We start from the raw sequence: 19421 nt of genomic DNA, 5'->3' as shown, positions 1-19421 counted from the left end.
CTAGATAAAACTGAAAAAATAATTCCTAAAACAAAGACAACTTTCTATGGAAGATATAATAGAAAAAATCTCTTAAAGATTATTTTTAAAAATTTAATTTAATTAGTAATTTAAAAAGATACAAACTCTTACTTTAAAGATGAGATAAAATTTAAAAAAATAATTTTTTAATTGAAAAAATACTTTATTTAAAGAGTATTGTTAAAGTTTGGATTAAAAAAATATAAAAAATTCTTTAAATTTAGTAGTAAAAAATAGCCATTCGATGTTATTTTCCCATAATTGAGTATGACACGATATAGGTAAACGTATGATTAATGTCAGAAGTAACATTGTCATAAAGTGTACAAGTGATGGAAGAAGCAAAGAAACATGACTTTTTTTTATTCCCCTGGATGACACGCTTCTTAAGTTTAAGTCGAGATATGAAACTAAAATATGAATGACTTAATCTTTGAATAAAATGTAGTAGAACATCATCCTGATGAACAAGAACGTGTACCTGTTGATACTCTTTTCTCAAGAACAAGAAAGCACTTTATACACTAATACCTTCAACAAACTACATTTCAGATTATAAAATTTGTCATTTTATACGCATAAATTTTGTAAAATTAAATATAATTATAAAATATATTTAATTTCATTTTATAGAATTTATAATAGTATAATCTTAATCGTTTTCTAATTAGAAAAGTGTGTAAAATATATTTTTAAAAGTAGAAAGTTTTGTAAAAATAAATAATAAATATGACATATTTACGATGAAATGATGATTTGTTTCTATGTTTCCAATATAAATACAGGGAGAAGAAGGAGAAAAAGTTATAACTGAATTGTTATACAACACACAAATCTAAAAGAATATTCAGTAATAAAATCACACCAGATTTTTATGTCAGTCATATCTATGGAAAGAATTTTTTTTTCTCGTATTCCGGATCGAGCAATCGCTAGAAATAAATAATGAATGTTTTATTTCAGTTGGAAACAATCCTGAACATTATTAACCAATGTTGATATTCGCTTCTTTTCAAAATTGCATTTTTACGTAACCAGCACCTTTTTTATTTTTTAGTAAATTCTTCTTATTTTCAATCAAAACTTCTCCTTCTTTTTCTTCTACTTGGAAAAATATATACAAGAAATTGAAAATAAAAATTAATTTATTCCTTTGTAAATTTTGTGCTAGCTTAATTTAAAATTTTCGAAACTCGTAAAATCTCTTTTTAAATATTCTTATACTTAAGTTTATATATATAGGCCTATATATATATATATATATATATATTTTTCTATTTTAACAATTACAAATTGTTATTAATTTTAAACATATTCGTCAAAAAATGCGATGTTTTAAATGCGCAAACATTACAAAAATTCGAAAAATATTTATATTTTTAAAATAAATTTTAATAATTCTGAAGTAGTTTTATATTTATATTTATATTTATATTTTTGTGAATTTCTTAAAGAAATTCTTTCATTAATAGAACGATTTTAATGGGTCGAGTCTTCTCAGATATCATAATTTTTGATTGATAAATTGTTTAATTATAAAGTAATTTAATATTTAATGAATTGAGTTAAACTATTTTAGTTCAGTGATTAAAGGTATTATGATTCATTTATAAATTATTCAGTGGATCTGATATGAACGATCATAAAATTAACAATCAGCCAAGCATAATATATAGATCCAATATCCATTTTACTTATCTTTAAGTAGCTTCTATAATAATATATCATTTTTTATTAATAAATTATAGTAAAAAGTATTTTCTAGACACTATAAAATAACTTATTTAAAGGAGAAAAGTAGGAAAAATCAAGTGTTTTTGTTTAAATCTCTTAAGAATGTTTGCTTACTCTTTAAATGATCTTCCTTACTTCCTTATATATACATATTTTTATTTATTTTTTTGGGGGAGTTTACCAAAAACTATTTTCTTGCCCACTTTACATGGCAATTTCCCTAACGATTCCGTATAATCCAGTACTGTCTCCGACTCCATTCTAACACTATGGTCGTCTAGGGGAGGATCTTAAGGTCCTTTAAATCCTGTAATTCCCGGCACGCCCTATCCGATGTGTTAGATTACTCCAGCGAGTATAGGGATTATCATTATGGAAGAGTCGACGACGTCATCATCAACACAAAACTCTTTACTTGCTCTAAAAAGTAATGAACGTCTCCTTTAAGGTGGCACAGTGCAAAAATATTTATGAAAAAAGTCTTGCCACTCCAACGAAAACTGCATTATTTAAAAGAAGATTCAGCAACGTTGACTGGATGGAGTTACTTTAAACTTGATAAAAACTTAGAAAGTAAAGTTCTTTTTTTTTAAGTTTAAGAATATTTTTCTTTATGTTACCACTCTAAATATATGAATATTTATAAATTATTAGTTTTTCGTATATATTTTCGTTAACGTTGAATATTTTAAAAGGCTCCAAGTAAGACACCGTTTATTCAAATTTAAGAAAAATCTAACCTTACTTTACTACTATAAAAAATATAATTAAATAATAAATTATGGTTTTAAAACTTTGAAGTTTATAAAATATAGACTTATATATTTTATAATTAATTTAAAACTTATTTTTACTTATTTAAATTAATTTCTGCTCAGTTATAATAATGAATTCATAAATTACTAATTGAATAAATTCCTTATTTAATTAATTAAAATCTATTAAATTCCAAAAATAATTAATTTTTTTAGATGTTTCAAACAATTTTAAACAGATTACTTTTTTATATTAATTAAATAAAAATAATTTATAATTAAACAAATAGTTTTTTGTAGAAATGCATCAGATTTCAGTTAAAAATTGCAATTTTAATGATTCTTAATGAGTATTTATAGGGTTATAAATTTATTTCAGAAAGGCAAAATATGATGTTTTTATTTTATAAAATTGCTTTTTAATAGATCACATTTTATAAATAAATATATATATAAATTTTTTTTTAACTAGAACGACTTTTTTGAAAGTCAAAATCTTTTTATCCCGATCAAGTACGATAGCTGACAAAGAGTACTTCTTCAAAGTGACATGAGTGGCCTATCTAATCCTAACTTCTTAAGGAAAAGACAACTGCAGAAGGGTCAAAACAAACACTGTCACTCGTGCCTAGAAAAAAACACTCCTAATGGAATACGTTAAGATAAAAATGTATGAGGTACTCAAAAAAAGTATTATCAACATATAAACTTGTACACACACAGCTTCATAATTCCTCTTTGATGAATAAAAAAATATAATTTTCTTATCTATAAAATGATGTTATATTTATTTAGCTTTTTTAAGTTAAAATTAAGGATATTTTTATTCAAATTGCCCGCTTGTTTCTTGCTCTCTTAGTACAAAAAACCTTACAAAATAATCCTTTAAACGTGTTAGGAGTTGTTAGTAGATTTTTCTTTCTAATCACAACATTACCCGCATGTTGGTTAATCTGTGACAAAACTGGACAATGTTTATGGCCAAGTTTTGGTATCAAAACTTTTTCTGTCACAAAAACTACTCAAACTATAACATTCATTGTGATCTTTTATGTTCAGTACTGTGCTAGAAAAGAAGATTAAACCGAAACAAGAAAAAGGGAAAAATGGGCTCCCAATAACAATAAAGTCATCCATTTTATGATATAATATATGAGAACAATTTCGGATCTCTATATCCTTCAACTAAGTCTGAGCAATAAAACTAACAAAAATTGTTCCAATAGAATATATTTATAAATATATTTAAAGTATCAATTTTCTTCGTTGGTTAGAAATGAAAGTTTTCGTTTAAAATCATTATTTTTATTTGTAATTTTTAAATTTTCTTAAGTACATACTTGGAAAAATAATAATAAAATTTAATAATTAAATTACGGCTATTTATGGAAAGACCTTCAATATAAAAACCTAAGAGCACTCGAGTAATTGTAACACTAATTATCAATATTCTTAAAACTCATCATTGCTTTGCTTCATTGAATTTATTACTTTATTAATGATTTTGTTAATGAATAATTTGTGTACGAATATATGTAATTAAATTCAGGTTTTATATCTAAATTGTTCTCTCTTTCTCTCCACATAGATATTTTGTTATATTTTATTAATGGCATATTGTTTAATATGAATATACTTATACAATAAATTAAATTTGTTTTGAATACTTTCAGATATACTTTAGTAATGGTTCAAAATATCTTTAATGAATTTAATAGCACTAGAGTCGAAATTAGTAATACATCTCCTAGCTAATTAGCATTTATTACTTATCAAGGATTTTGTTTTAATGGATAATTTGTATACGAATATATGTAGTTAAATTCGAGCTTTATATCTAAATTACACTCTATGTATGGATAGTTTGTGTTATATTTTAGCAATGACAAATCGTTCATTAAAAATTTACATACCTAAAGGTTTTTAAGATTAATTTTAAATAATTTTACTTGTAAATATTTTCAGTGCTATTTTAGCAGAGATACAAGAGCCGAATTATTAAATAAATTTTATAATTAAAATGAATATTATCCTTTTTATTGTTCTTAAAGTTTTATTCTAAAGCTGTTCGTTTGTTTAAGAACTTTGTTTATCAGTAAGCTATGTATTATGTGTGATGACTGAGATTTTAGAATGTGTTCGATACTAGTATAACCTTATGTCCACAAAATGTAGGCAAGAATACTTTATAGCTTTACTTTTTGACATCACGTGTCCAAATTTGTGATTTTTTCAACCATTTTCAACGACGACCAAGCTAACTGAGTCTAGATTAGGAAAAGAATCCAAAAAATACGACTAGAGTTTCCTCTTTTGTTCTTCGAACTAAGCAAACAGATCAAAAGAGATCACACTGTTTTATTGTTTAACTTTTTAGATTATTTTCAAAGTCGATAAACTAAAGAAGAAAGAATTGTGTTAGTTATTTAATTAAAAAATAAATCTAATTTACAAATATACATTTTTGTGTGCGTATGTGTATGTTTCTCCATCGTTTTCTTCAAATCTTATTTGATTAAATTAACTATTAATTAAATTTCGAGTACATTTCTGAATTTACAAAATTTCAATAAAATTCTATCAATTTCTTTTCTATTAAGAAAGCAATTGAGCTTTGTAAAATGTTCCAAAACCATTTTTGAATCTTTCTTCTTTTACCATGACTAGGACAGGTGAACCAAATGGGCGATAGCACCTGCACGTCCGTAGGGTCATGCAATATTCACGAGGTAATTTACGCGGATTCTGTCAAAAGTGAGTCTCTAGCCACTTCTCGCTCTCATTCTATCCTCGCTTCTCTCTCACTTCTAAATCTCCTCCCATTTTCTGAAAGCGTGCACTCAACTGTGGGCAATCACCGAGCCTCTTTGAGTATCTCAATAAGATTCTTTTCTTTCTAGTGAAGCTTATTAAAACTTCTTCATTGATGTGTTTTCTTCTATAAAAAATAAGGTTATTTGTTGCATTTATAGAATATAATTGATTTAAAAAACTATTTAAAGGATAAAGCTATTAACTATCTTTTTAATTAAAGACAACGAACTCAAAAATAACTTTATATTATCTGAATTTTTAATAAATTTCAATAAAAAACAGTTTTAAGTTTTACTTTGTCAATTTTCAAAAGGTTACATTTAAAAACATATTTAATTGCGTTTAATTTATTTATCATCATTTCATATATGTCTTTATTTTTTATAATTAAAAGAAGTTAGAAGTTAAGAAGAGAAAAATATACTTTGAAGCTAATTTGACAATTTATTATAACATTAATTTATTTTAAAACATTATTTTAATATTTATATATAAAAATACTCGCCAATTAAGTTATAATTTGCGATTTGCTTATGCTTCTATATGTATATACAGATTTATGTAGACAGATATTACTTCATTTTAAGTTGTAAAACGAAAAATCCATTAAAACTATTGAAAATATTTTATAATTTACAAATTTTTCTATGTGTTTTTCTCTCTCTCTCTTTTTTAATCTTGAATTCTTTCTAGAGGATTCTTGTTCGATCCTTACGAGACTTCTTTTCCACACTGAATGGAATGTCGATTGTCACTGAACTCAATGGTTTCTTACTTCTACTAATTACTCTTTCGCTGGTTTCTGCACGATTCTTTTCAGATAACGAGGATTAAATGGGATTTGTAGGATTTACTACTGTTGTATAGATGTTATTGGTTAAATCGTCATATTTTAAATGGAATATTCTGATATAAATTAAAGTTTAATTATTATTTAGTATAATAATTAAAAAATTAACTATTTATAAAGAAAATTTTTTATTATAACATTTTTTTTGTATTTTCCATACTTTATAAGAAATCTGCAGAGAAAAAACGATTTACTGAACGAATAAGCCATTTCAAGGTTGAGAAATGTTCGAAATATCTTTTTCGAGTTGATGACTCCTCTTTGTAGGGAGTGTCTATATAATAGTCTATGTAATTTCATTTTGAACCTTATACCTTTTCCTCTGGGGATAAGTTCTAAGTCTTTCATTCTTTCTAAATCTTTTCTCGTTTCTTATTTTATTTTTCCATATTTTGTAAAGATATTTAGGATATAATTTATTAATTTTTCTTGCATTCTCTGTCAATCTCTTGTCTCTGCCTTTTTTTCTTGATGGTATCGGATGTTTATATAATAGCCTTGTAATTCCGTTTAGAATCTTATGCCTTTATAAATTCTACGTCTTCTGCTATTTCTAAATTTTTTCCTAATTAAATTTATATATTAATTTCTCAAACATTTATACTACAATTTATTCATTTTTCTCAAACTATCTTCCTACATACACTCTAAATTCGTAACTAAGATTATTCACCTTATAGAAATTACCTTTTTAAATCATAACCAAACATTATTTGTCCTTTCAGAACTTGATCCTTATACATACTATCTAACCTTATTTTAAATTAAATTCATAAACCTTATAAATACAAAGAATATGTTTACAATTTCTACTGCAGTTCCATTGAGGGGATTATATTATTTTTAATTAGAAAAAAAAACTTTTGTTGCGTTTAAAACCTGTTTTTAATTTGTAACGCATTAATATATTCTTTTCAAAAACTATTTTTAATTAATTTAATATCGTATCTAAAAAAAGAAAAAGGAAAAGAAAAAAGGAAAAACATCGGACTCTAACAATTTTAAGTGGTAAGTTTTCTTTGATTTAAAAAAAAAAAAAAATACTCGAGATGTTACAATTAAGGAATCATATTTGTTTTCTATCAATTCTTTTGTTAGATAACAATCAACTCCAAGTAAAAAAGTTCACAAGTGTTATCTTGACGATTGACATTTTTCTTTTCGTTTCCTTTCATCCTAAGATTCTACTAAAACACAAACTATGTTTCTTAAGTCTAAAGATAACAATATATATATATATATAAAGAATTTTTGTTGTTATTATTGTTCCTTTAATCCTTTTTAAACATAGAACCTTTTATTCTCGCCGGCATTTTTAGGTTAAATCGCAAAATATAGAGATACATTTCTCCTAAGTTAAATAAATTGGAATGATTCTTCTAAAAAGATCTTTCATAAAAATGAATATATAAAATTTCTTTGACTAGAAATCACTTTTTTATAAGTAAATAAGAAAAAGAAGAATTCAAAAATACTTTAAGAAGATACTAAAGAGAATTATTCTTTGATCAAAGAAATTTTCTCATATGTAAAAATGATTCCCTCCATTGAAATCTGCTGTTCGAAATGTAATCATTTCTTCTTTCTAAAAAATTTTGTTTTGTAAAAAATGGTTCTTTTGTAGTTATTCAATCAAAAAAATAAAAAAATGTGCAAAAATTCTTTTAAATTTTGTAGATTTAATCTAATAATTATTGACTCGCTTCACAATAATAATAATAATGATAATAATAATAAAAAGAAGAATGTTGTAAGCAGTTCTCTCATTTCTCTAACGAGAAATAAATATTTAAAAAAAATATATATAATTTTATGTAATAAAATTGTTCTTTTTAATGTTATTTTTTATGTAAGAATATCCTAAAAATATTTTAAGCAATAATTATACTCACTAATCTGCCCATTAAATCCATCAGTAATTGGTTTGAATATTCTTTAGGTAATGTATTCCTACTATATAACAGAAGTAAAAAAGATGATTTAATTGATAAATGTCTTATTTCTTTACGTTTTGAAACATATTTTCAAAATGTAGAGACGTATTACTAGCAGATATCATGAGCTGCTGCTTTGAAAATTAATGTTTCTGTCAATATATGTATATCCTACTAGAAATTGTAAGTTATACTAGATATTCGTGGTTTGCATATAATAAATGATTTCGTTATTTATTATAATGTTTTGAAAATACGTTCAGACAACTGGACTGTCTCCACCCGTCTTGTGTTAGGCCAAAGTGTAATTTCAATTTGTTATGGTGTCTCTGACTCTAAACATCATTTTGAGTTGTCTAAGATACTTTTCCCTGAACCACCAATAATCTATCTTCCGCTAGCGATTCATTGCACTGACACAATGGTATCATTTGTTGCTAAACTATCCGAAAGAGGTTGGACCAATACAGAATCCGTCGCCGGAATTTCAATAATTTTCCACAAAGTACAAAATTTGCGGGAATACACAATACAGTACGTTACATGATCTTTTGATTGTCTAAACTATAAGAATTCTTTGAACAAAACAATCTTTAAAGTTCGTGCACAATCTTTCGAAACAGGATCAATTGAAATTAAAATGATAGAAATGCCTTGTTTACTAGTTGTGTTTTTATGTTTAGGTATTTCGATGGGTTCTGTTAACATGGTTACAAATAATAAACCAATGGTTATTTTATCAGCAGAAAAAGACTTTATTTATTTCATTATTTTGTTCTATTTTCTTCGATTTATTTTTAAATCGTCGAACTAATAAAATATTTAAAAATGAGGGACAATAATTTATTCAAATAACTTCACCAAACTTGTTTCTTCCACTAAGAAAGTATTAAAGCAATTGATGAAATTGAAGGTATTTGCTATCCGTTGGAAAAGGATATAAATAATCAAGAGAGCAATCAGTCTTTCGGCTGTCTTTACGTCCCAAGGGTATCGAAAAAACTGTCACCGAAGTCTCCATCAATGAATGAAAGGGACAGAGTTAGGAAACAGGTCACGAACCCTCATCCCTGTTTTTCGTTACACATTTGGTTCTTCACGAATTCATGGTCCATTGCGCACCTCGTTGGGGCGCAAATCCTTTTGGTGCTTCTAGCATCTCTAACACTTTCCTCTCCTCACTGGTCGATTTTATATATAGGTCTATCTTAAGATAGTTTTTCACTTCAAAAGATGGTAAAATAACTTTGAATGGAACAGAAAAGAAATTCGATTTCTTTTTTTTTCATTCTTTACTCTTAGATGTTTTTCTTTTCACTTCTTTTAGACTCGCGATCGCATTGGACGACTTGAAAGACTTCTATAGTTTACCAGAACCATCGATTCTAACCTCTTGAACTGATTGCTGAAACTTTCATTTTGTGTAAGATCCTAAGAAATGCGAGATTGGCAATTGGATTCAAACGCGAGTCGTTTTGCAAGATATATTTTAATCAATATATTGGATGCGATAGATTTGTATTGACCATCGAGTCAATTTTTCAATCTTTCTATCGATATCGGTAAAGAATCTTTCAATTTTCTAGAATAACATAAAAATTTAATTTACTTTCACCCTCAATATTTGAAAAGGTAAAACTGTTTAGATCTAATACTTCTCCTATAAGCGAATACAAGCGAAGCTTAAATCTAACCACCAACGCCACAAATTAAGCCTATTATACGTTGAAGAAAGTATAGAATAAACTTATTAATACTTGCTGTAATATACTAAACACGTAATATAATAAAGCACAGCTTTAAAAAGTATTCTAAAGAATCCTATAGAATCTAAATAGATTCAATGACCTAGAAGCTATGGATTGGATTGATAAATCTTCCTTAGCTGCTATCTTTTCTTTCTCACACCCAAGATGCCATTAAGAACTAGAAGAACGTAAAAGTTAATGGTCAGACGTGAGACGAGAGACGTCGGTTTTAAAGTGACGTTAATTGCCACCAGAGACACTCTAAGTCACTAGACCATCCGACCGCCATGACTATAGTCTTTGCAGCAATGTCACTTTAACTTACTGGATGTTACACGTAAAGAGTTTTATTGATAAAATACCATTTAAACAATTTATGTGATATGAACTTGTAGCAACAACTCTTACTCATTATACAGAAATTCGACTGTAAATTCCCAATACAAATAACACATTGCTGTGATTAATTTTAAAAGGGTCTTAATGTGATTGTTCGCTATCATTTATCTAACAATTTAAATTCTAGGATATTCACAGTTCGACTCACTATAATAAGATTAAACTTAGATAATAGAAAGCTTTGTATACTAGTAAAATAAGATTAAGCAGATATTTAATTATAATTTAACCTTTACAAATCTAATATTAATTAAAGTGAAAGAAGGTACTACATCAATTTGTTTAGTTTACTCTGTTTAAATCTATTTCAATGATAAATAGTTGGCATTGTGGTGTTTGTATATTGAATTATTTGAAATCTTAGTTTAAAACATTTATAAAATTAATTAATTTATTAATAAATATATATTAGTGGTACTATCAAAGAATGATGAGGATGAAAGAGTGGATAAATAGAATAAATTTTATTCATTTTATTTATTCCCCTTATATTTTCCCTCATCCTAGCTCGATCTCTTAAGGCCAAACTACTTAACTAATACTCATACGTTATATGTATATTTAGATATTTATCTTTATCTTTGCATATTCTCTTCATATATTATTATTACCAACATAAAGATTTTATATTCGTGATAAGATTGCAAATGACAATGTTAATAATAACTAATAATGGATATATATATATATATATATAAGGAAATGTACAAGGAACATGATATATATATATATTATATATATATAACGTGTAAGATCTACTTAATAATAACTTCTGACTGCTGTAAGGAGAAGAAGAACATAAAATTTATATAATAAACAGATGCTATCTGTCAAAAGTAATGAATGTATTATGTATTTATAGTTAATATAAACGTCTAAATTCGTGGAGAATTTATCCCGTTTAAATCTTTACTTAAAATTTAATTTATTATTTAGATTATTTTTATAATTAGTACAGCTTAGGATAAATCAAAATTACATTCTTTTAAACATAAATTTCATTTAATGTAGAAAAATGTGAGTTTAAACTGAATTATCCATCAGTTAGTACGTATTTATTTTACATATATATACATATGTATACATAGTTATTATACATATGGTATATATATAATAAAATATGTACTGTACGTAAAAATATTTTTGATTATGTATATATATAAAATCAAAAATATTTTTAATAATTCTATATATAAGAAGATTATATTTTCTTTAATATAATAATTATAAAAATAGTTTGATTATTTAAAAATTGAATTAATTTAAATCTAACATCATCATTAATTGACTGATTTTGAATATTATTGATCTATCTTAATTTATTTTAATTATAAATATTATATAATTATATATTTAAATTAAAAGGTATTATTTTAACTCTTTTAAGCGTTTTCTACCATTAGGAAAATACGTTTCCTAAATTAAGTTTAAAAATTATACAAACTAACCTTGAAAATTAGAACCAGCACCAGCTATACTCCAATGCTTGGATTTAATTACAAAAAATTGTAAAGAAATATTATTTAAATAATAATTAAATTTAGATTAAATTAATATTAGAAATTTATTATATATTCTAATACATTAAAAATCTATAAATTTAATTCACAATTTTAAACGTAGCTATCCGGTTAAAACTACTAAAGAATAGGCTATATTAAATTTCCATACAATTTAATAGCATTTTACTTAATTTATGAATACAAAAGAATATTTAGATAATAAAATAAAAATATATCTTTATACCTTAAGAAATTATTTTTAAAAAGTATAGGTACCATCATTAAATGCTTTATTTACTGTTTGTAGTAATTTCTATAGACATGAACGAAAATTAATTTCTTAAAAGTGCTTTTAGTTAATTCAAAATTACGCTAGTCACACTTTATTTACTAACTCATTAGTTAACATGAAAATGTGCAGAAGGCTTCTTCCCTCTTTTCTCTTAAGTTTGACCAATCAAAGCTTGACCTTCAACTCCGTATGTCCATCAATCATACTAAGTTCTTTTCCCTTCTGAAGAGGTGTAATATCTGGAGTACCTCAACAGGATTTCTCAGAAACATCAATTTTAATATTAAAATAGCCGAGAAGTGAATTTTCAATTTATTTCGAGAGAGCAACTTTCCATCTCCAGTTTAATTTATTCATAGCAGATGGTTTCAATCATGTTTACTGCAAGATAGAATAGAAAGAGGAGTGGGAGATACGAAAATTGCTCTGATGGGATAAAGAAAAAAAAAATTATATATATATATAAGAAAAGAACATGGAAAATATTCTAAAGGAAACTATGCTTGATTTTTTTTATTAAAAAAATGTAACTGCTTTTGTTAGCATTTTTCGCTTTTAAAAATAAAGTAATTTATGGAAAAATTTAACTTATTCTTCAGTTAGTTTACGTATAAAATGTTATTTTTTTAAAAGAAAATTGTCGATTATAAACTGATTTAACTGAAGTTATATTTAACATAATTTATAAAGTTAAAAAGCGAAGTATATATCATTTCTTTTCGGCAATTTTTAACGCGAAAGTTAAATTCTTTCTCTTGAAATTTCTACAATAAATCTGATATATTACGAAATATTATAACTTTATCCGTGTTTCAAATCATTTTAAAGTTTTTTAAACGATTTATTATTAAAATATATATTAAAATCGGTCTATTCTTAAAACTTTAATTGTTAAAATGTATATTATTAATAAGTGAATTAAATTATTATTATTAATCTAGAAGATTCTAAATAATAAGAGAAAGTAACAAGTATTAATAAAGGGCAATTAATACGATAAATGTTTATCGTAATAAACAATGATTATCTATTCTTTTCTTACAATCCTTACAATCTTTTATTTTCTTCTTTAATCTTTAAATATCTACCTTCTTTCAAACAAATCATATATGATATTTCCAACATTTTATTTTCCTTCTTCAAATTACAAATTTTTGATTTCTCTCCTTCAATCTTTACAAAATTTTTATTTCTCTGACTTAATTACTATAATTTTTCATTTTTTTCTTATAAGCTTTAACAATCTTAATTTATCTCATTATATTCTTGCAATGTCTTATTTTTCTTCTTTAACACTTAAAATCTTGCATTTCTTTTTTTACAATCTACATAAAGTTTTAATTTTTCTCTTTCAATCCTCACAATCTTCCATTTTTCATCTTATAAACATTTAATTACACTCCTCCAATCCTTGCAAAAATCTTTATTTCTCTCTTTCAATTCTCACTATCTTTTATTTCTCTCATTAATCCGCAAATCTTTCATTTCTTTCCTTACAATTTTTAATTATAACAAACAAAAATATAGTAAGGTATGTAACAAGATTTACCTTCTTTTTCTATAATAAAAATACAGTTAAATGTTACTATTTTTAAGTTCCTTACAGTGAAGTATGTCTCATAATTTAGTCTGTAATGTGCACTAAACATACAGTCTCCAATTTACACCCCAGAGAGACGTAAAACGGATGAGTATCTTGATTAGCAAACCTTTTGGTACAGTTGATTCTTTTCCCAAATGTATCATAAGAGACCATATTGCTAAAAATAAAAATCTGCCATTTCACTGATTCACTTCAACAATTACGGTTCGAGTAATCTAAGCGAGACAAGTACTTAAAGCTGTCTTCGCTTCCTTGATTGACAATTAAATCAAACCCTTTCATATATGTAAAGAATATATTCTATAAACTTTATAAAATTCTCTAGAAATAAATAAAATTCTTTAATGAACTTTAACTTTATTATAAATTAAAATATAAGTCGAGTATGTGACATTTATTATAAATTCTAATTAACTTTATATTATATTTACTATATCCAAGCATTATTTAAATTCTAGAGAGTTAAATAAATTCAAAATAATAATTTAATTACATTTTATAATAAAAATTTATGAATAAAGAATTATTTTTAATTTCGCAAATTCAAATTTTTAAACGAATAAATTAAAAATATTCTTAAATATATTAAGATTACGATAAAAATAAGCAAAAAATATATTTTCAATTTAATATAAATTAAAATTTAGCATAATTTTATAAATTTATAAACTCATTTATATATGTAAAAATTAATAATATTAATGAATAAGAATTTTGCTTTAATAACATCTTATTAATATATTATAAATTCAAATTACACATGAGATAAAGAGGTAGAGAGAGACAGAGAGATAGAAAGAAGATGCCTTTACTACTTTTCTTATTAAGTTTCATTTCGTAGCTATAACTCATCACCTGTCTAAGAACTGTACCTAATATTCGAATACTTTCGTTTTCCAATATTGCCAATTTTTCTACCGTTTCCGTGGAGTTTTATATGAAAGTGCGTTTTTCTTATGTCCCTCCCTTTATTCTTCAACCTCAGAAACAATAGTTTTGATTGATGAGATAGTGTAAAGTATCCGGTTGAACCAGAAAGTCGCACACACACACACACACAGACATATGGAGAGTTAGAAAGACCAGCTATTTCCAATAATGGCAAACTGAAAAGGAAAGGAAGCGAGATTAAACTGCTCTTCCGAGGTAATAGGAGGTATGCGTCTCTTCCATTCAATCTTTCTTTCCATTTTTTTTATTTTATTTTATTTTATTTTATTCCTATCACCATTGCTGTTATCTTGTCACAACGCCACTTTTGTTTCAACTTAAATGATTTTTGATCATCTCAGTTCATTTTTTCCTTCAAAGTTAATTTTTTTTTTATTTTATAGAAATTGAATCTTGTACTTTATTCTAATTGTAAAGAAATTTTTAATCTATTCGTCATAAATTTCGAGTTTGGAAAAGATTCTCAAGCTCTAATATAGAGTGCTGCGCGAATTCATTTTCTGCGTCCATAAAATGAAATTGGCAGTAAAGTAAAAATAAGAAATAAATTACAAAATTTTTAATAAAATATTCTTTTTAAAAATATTTAAAATTATTTTTAATGCTAAATAATTAATGAGAAGTGACTATACGCTGTGCGACTCGTATAAATAAAATATTACTCTCTAGATAATAATAAATTAATATAAATAATTTGTTTTATGCAACCGAAGGATAATATTTTTAATTAAATATCAAAAATTTCCCTTTCATATTTAATATAAATATAATATCTTGTCTGATTTCATTTTCGTAAATGGCATTCTCTAAGGTAAAAGCAACAAACAGACACACATACGCACACACCAAAAAGAAAAAAAACCTCAACTAACTACAGCAATCCAGTTTAACATGCCATTGTCAAGCTCAATTTATGTGGCTCTTCTCTGAGAACGAAATGGCCGGTTTGTTTGTCACTATCCACTTTGCTTTAATTTGATTCCATTTACACCAGCCTAACTGTCGACTAGGTAAACTAATCACTAATTTTTCTTTACTCTACTTGCTTTAAGTAAGTTGTAAAGCTGAAAATAAAATTAAATAATTTTTAAGATACATAATTTTAATTAAAATTAGTGTATACAGTAAAAAGAAGATTATATCTGTGTAACATAATCTTCATTGAGAAAATTTATCAATGAAACAAGCATACAATAACTTGTAATTTTATCACGATCCTGGTTAAAGTGAATACAGTCGCAAGGCAAAAATCGTTCAACCATGAAACAACGACATATGTTCAGTCTGTCCAATTAAACAGAGCGATAGAAGGAAGAAACATGGATCGTGACACGAATACCCAATCATCAGAATTGTTTGCCATATTTATTATCTTAAACTGAAATTTTTTCTTCTTCTCCTCCTCTTTCTCCTTCCTGGTTCTTTCTATCTCTTTAAGTGAAACTAATTACACTTAAAATAGTTTAAATCGATAATTCATAACAATTAAAGTAATTTTAAACTTAAATTGTGCTAGATAATATGAAAATTAGTTTGTTAGATCTTCGATAATGACTCGAATGCTTTAAAAATTAAAATTACAAATCAAACTGAATTTTCAACGAAATACACGAAGTACTCCTATATTGCATCGATATAAATAATATTATAAACGAAGTTTTTAAAATGATTTCTATTTATTTAAACAATTAAAAAGATAATTTATGAATAACTTTACTAAAATTTTAAATTTAGGATTATATTTTCGTGAACTTTATAAATTTGATTGTTTTATTTTTTCCAGGAATTTCGTGTCTTCGTTTAATTTCTTTAGACGTTCCTGGTTCTGTTGCGGTAGGAGAAAGAGTTAGATTAACGTGTGTTTTTGAATTAGAAGGCGATCTTTTGTATTCTGTAAAGTGGTATAGAGATGCTATGGAATTTTATCGTTACGTTCCAAGTGATAAACCGCCCGGTCAGTTCTTCCCTCTTCAAGGAATCGATGTCGATGTAAGTAGGCATAATAATAATAAACTAATATAATTTTCTATGAAGATAAAACGTTATATATATATAATTTTTTGATAAATTTATTTTTAAAAAAAATTCGCTTTTCAAGTTATATTATATGAAGTTAAAGATGTCAGACCAAACTATATCTGACATTGCTTGTAACATAGATTGGAAATCAATAGTTTACTAGAATAGCCGGAAGCATGGTATTAGAATTCCTTAGACACCCTGAAAGTATCTAGTCTTTAGTATACTATTACTGATAAAATATCAAGAAGTTTAGAATCTAGATTTTATTATTTCCATAAATTTAAAAATGTAATACAACACGTTCATTGAACTAAAGAATTTTAATTACACAACAACTTCTAAACTTATGAATTGCTGTAAATGCACATAGGAAAATAAATGTGTAGAAAGACAAAGATTTTAATGCTTGAGAGAATTTACTCTCTGATATTGTTTTCTAAAATTTCTAATAAAATCTACTAATTAATTTAAAGTTATCATTATAATCAGTAATTTGAATGGAAGTTTGAAATATCGTCTTTGATGAATTACATAACAACAATCTTTTAATTATCTTCTAAATATCTGACAATAATTTTGTAATTAGTAATTGTGTGGCACATTAATTTGTCAAGGAGATAGATATTGTTCATTTCTTATTATCATTTACAATCAAAATTTACATGGTAGCCTATGTTATTCTTTATTTTATTAATAAAAAAAATTCCAAAAAGGCAAGGATAATTATGTACCTTTAATAAATTTAACTAGTTTTTATTAAGATAAATTATCGTTTCCTACATAAATTTGATAATTATATTCTTAATGAGATATATTATATTATATATAACTATTTTATTGCATATAAAACTTTATAAATTCGTAAAGATTTTATTTTTTGTATTCATATAATTAATATTATTATCTTTGTTATTTAATATTACATAAATTATATTTTATTCTGTGCAAGCTTAATAAGAAATTCTTTGCAAGTTTATGCATATTGCAAAATTATTGCAACGTGTATAGCTAGATATATATAATATGCTTATATTATTCTTAATCAAGAGAAAAATTCCAGAAAGACGTTCTCAATAAACATAATTATATATATTTAATTCATTTATCTTAATAAAAATTAATTAAATTGTTGTTTCCTGCATAAGTTTGATAATTATATTTTCTATATCTAATTGAGTAGAGAATCATATATAATCAGTTTATTGCACATAAAACTTGCATAAATTCATGAAGATTTCATTTTTAATTATCTTAATATAAGTGAAATTATTATTTTATTTAAATTTTATATAATATAGTTATACTTTATGCATGCTTAATAAGCAATTCTTTGTAAGTTTATGCATATTGTATAGATAGATAGATATAATATGCTTTCAAGCGTAATACAATATCCATAATAAGAGTGAATTGTGTAATAATATAGTGGTATCCGTAAATTAATATATAATTTACATAGATAGAGACTAAGATTTTAAGAAATTTCTTACAAAAAGCATAATTTAATACAATTTTAAATTATCCAACTATCTATTGCTTAATTTATAACAAGAATTTTGATTTTAAAATAATTTTTAAATAACTATATTTATGCACAATCTATAATTTACTTTTTACATTGTTTATTAATTAAATAAAATATTTTCTACAATATTACACTTTTAGCATTTTTCAATTATTCGATATTCGTAAAGTAATATTATACGCTTCTACTTTTATTAAAAATATTCCTCTATGTCTAATTACTTGTAAGTTCCATTTAGTGTAAGAATCCAATTAATTAACGGTTGGAATGAAAACAATTTTATTCTTTCTTTACAGATTGAACATTCTAACAACGGTACAGTGTATCTTCGTGACGTTTCATCCTCAACAGCAGGAGAATACAGATGCGAAGTTTCTGCAGATGCTCCCTCCTTCCAAACAGTGGCCGCTGACAAAACGATGACCGTTTATGGTAGGTAAAAATCATCATCCCCCCTACTGTCGTCCAACCAAAAACTAGAAATCCAACCGAGATGTTGACTCAACCGAATCCGTTTTTCTCATATTTGTTTAATAAGACAATCCGTTTTCTTAGAGATCTGCTATTGACAGTTCACCACTTAGTACTTATGATATCTTGCCAACTTTCTTCTCACCTAAATAATGACTAGATTAAGGTTGTCTTTACTTCTATAAGGGATCATCTCTACTCCTCTTCTAATATGGCCATTGACTTTCTTCCTTTTTTTATTTTTTTAATATCAAGAATAAGTAGCAATTCGATTATCTTACTAGAATTCTATGATTATGATGCATTTTTCTTTATAAAAGCGTGATATTTGCTGAAAAATCACATTCTTTTTACTAACTTGTAACGGATAAAGCATATTATTAAGTGAATTCTTTTTCTCTTCAATAATTTTCATTTTAAAATTATAAAAAATAATTAATAATGAATGTTTATAGATAATGATAAATTCTTTTTTTAAAGCGAATTTGAATAAAAAAGTTTAATTAAATTTTGTAAATTTAAAAATGAAAATGTGTGTTATAAATAGCCATTAAAGTTCGGATAATGTAAAGAAAATCTTTTGGAAATTCTTCATTGAATGGTATCAATAATCAATATCAGAAGTATAGGTCATCGAATAGGTCAAAATGATATGTTAATCGATCAAAAAGCATTAACCTGTTTACTTAGCATTATGGCTTTCTTGTTTTTTCTCCCTCTATGATTTTTTCTGTTTAGAATATTTGTATTTTCTAATTCCTTCTCTTAGAACCTATGTTAATTGTTACTAAACATTGTAT

The 19421-nt window shown here is 25.1% G+C and overlaps 1 protein-coding gene across 3 annotated transcripts in view; it reads left to right on the top strand.

Annotated features, from left to right (window-relative positions):
- The window catches only part of LOC136979566 (uncharacterized), a 237322-nt gene that overhangs the window by 212777 nt on the left and 5124 nt on the right, over positions 1–19421 (top strand). For all 3 annotated transcript variants that reach the window (XM_067275579.1, XM_067275577.1, XM_067275578.1), the window contains 2 exons: positions 16387–16592; positions 18447–18582. In XM_067275579.1, the coding sequence (XP_067131680.1) occupies positions 16387–16592; positions 18447–18582 (342 nt within the window). The remainder of the gene's footprint in view (positions 1–16386; positions 16593–18446; positions 18583–19421) is intronic.

This window comes from Centruroides vittatus, unplaced genomic scaffold (assembly GCF_030686945.1).
Source record: "Centruroides vittatus isolate TY-2023 unplaced genomic scaffold, ASM3068694v2 contig_628, whole genome shotgun sequence".
Classification (NCBI taxonomy): Eukaryota; Metazoa; Arthropoda; class Arachnida; order Scorpiones; family Buthidae; genus Centruroides; species Centruroides vittatus.
The sequence above is the reverse complement of the archived record's forward strand: the minus strand, read 5'-3'. Positions and strand labels throughout refer to the sequence as shown.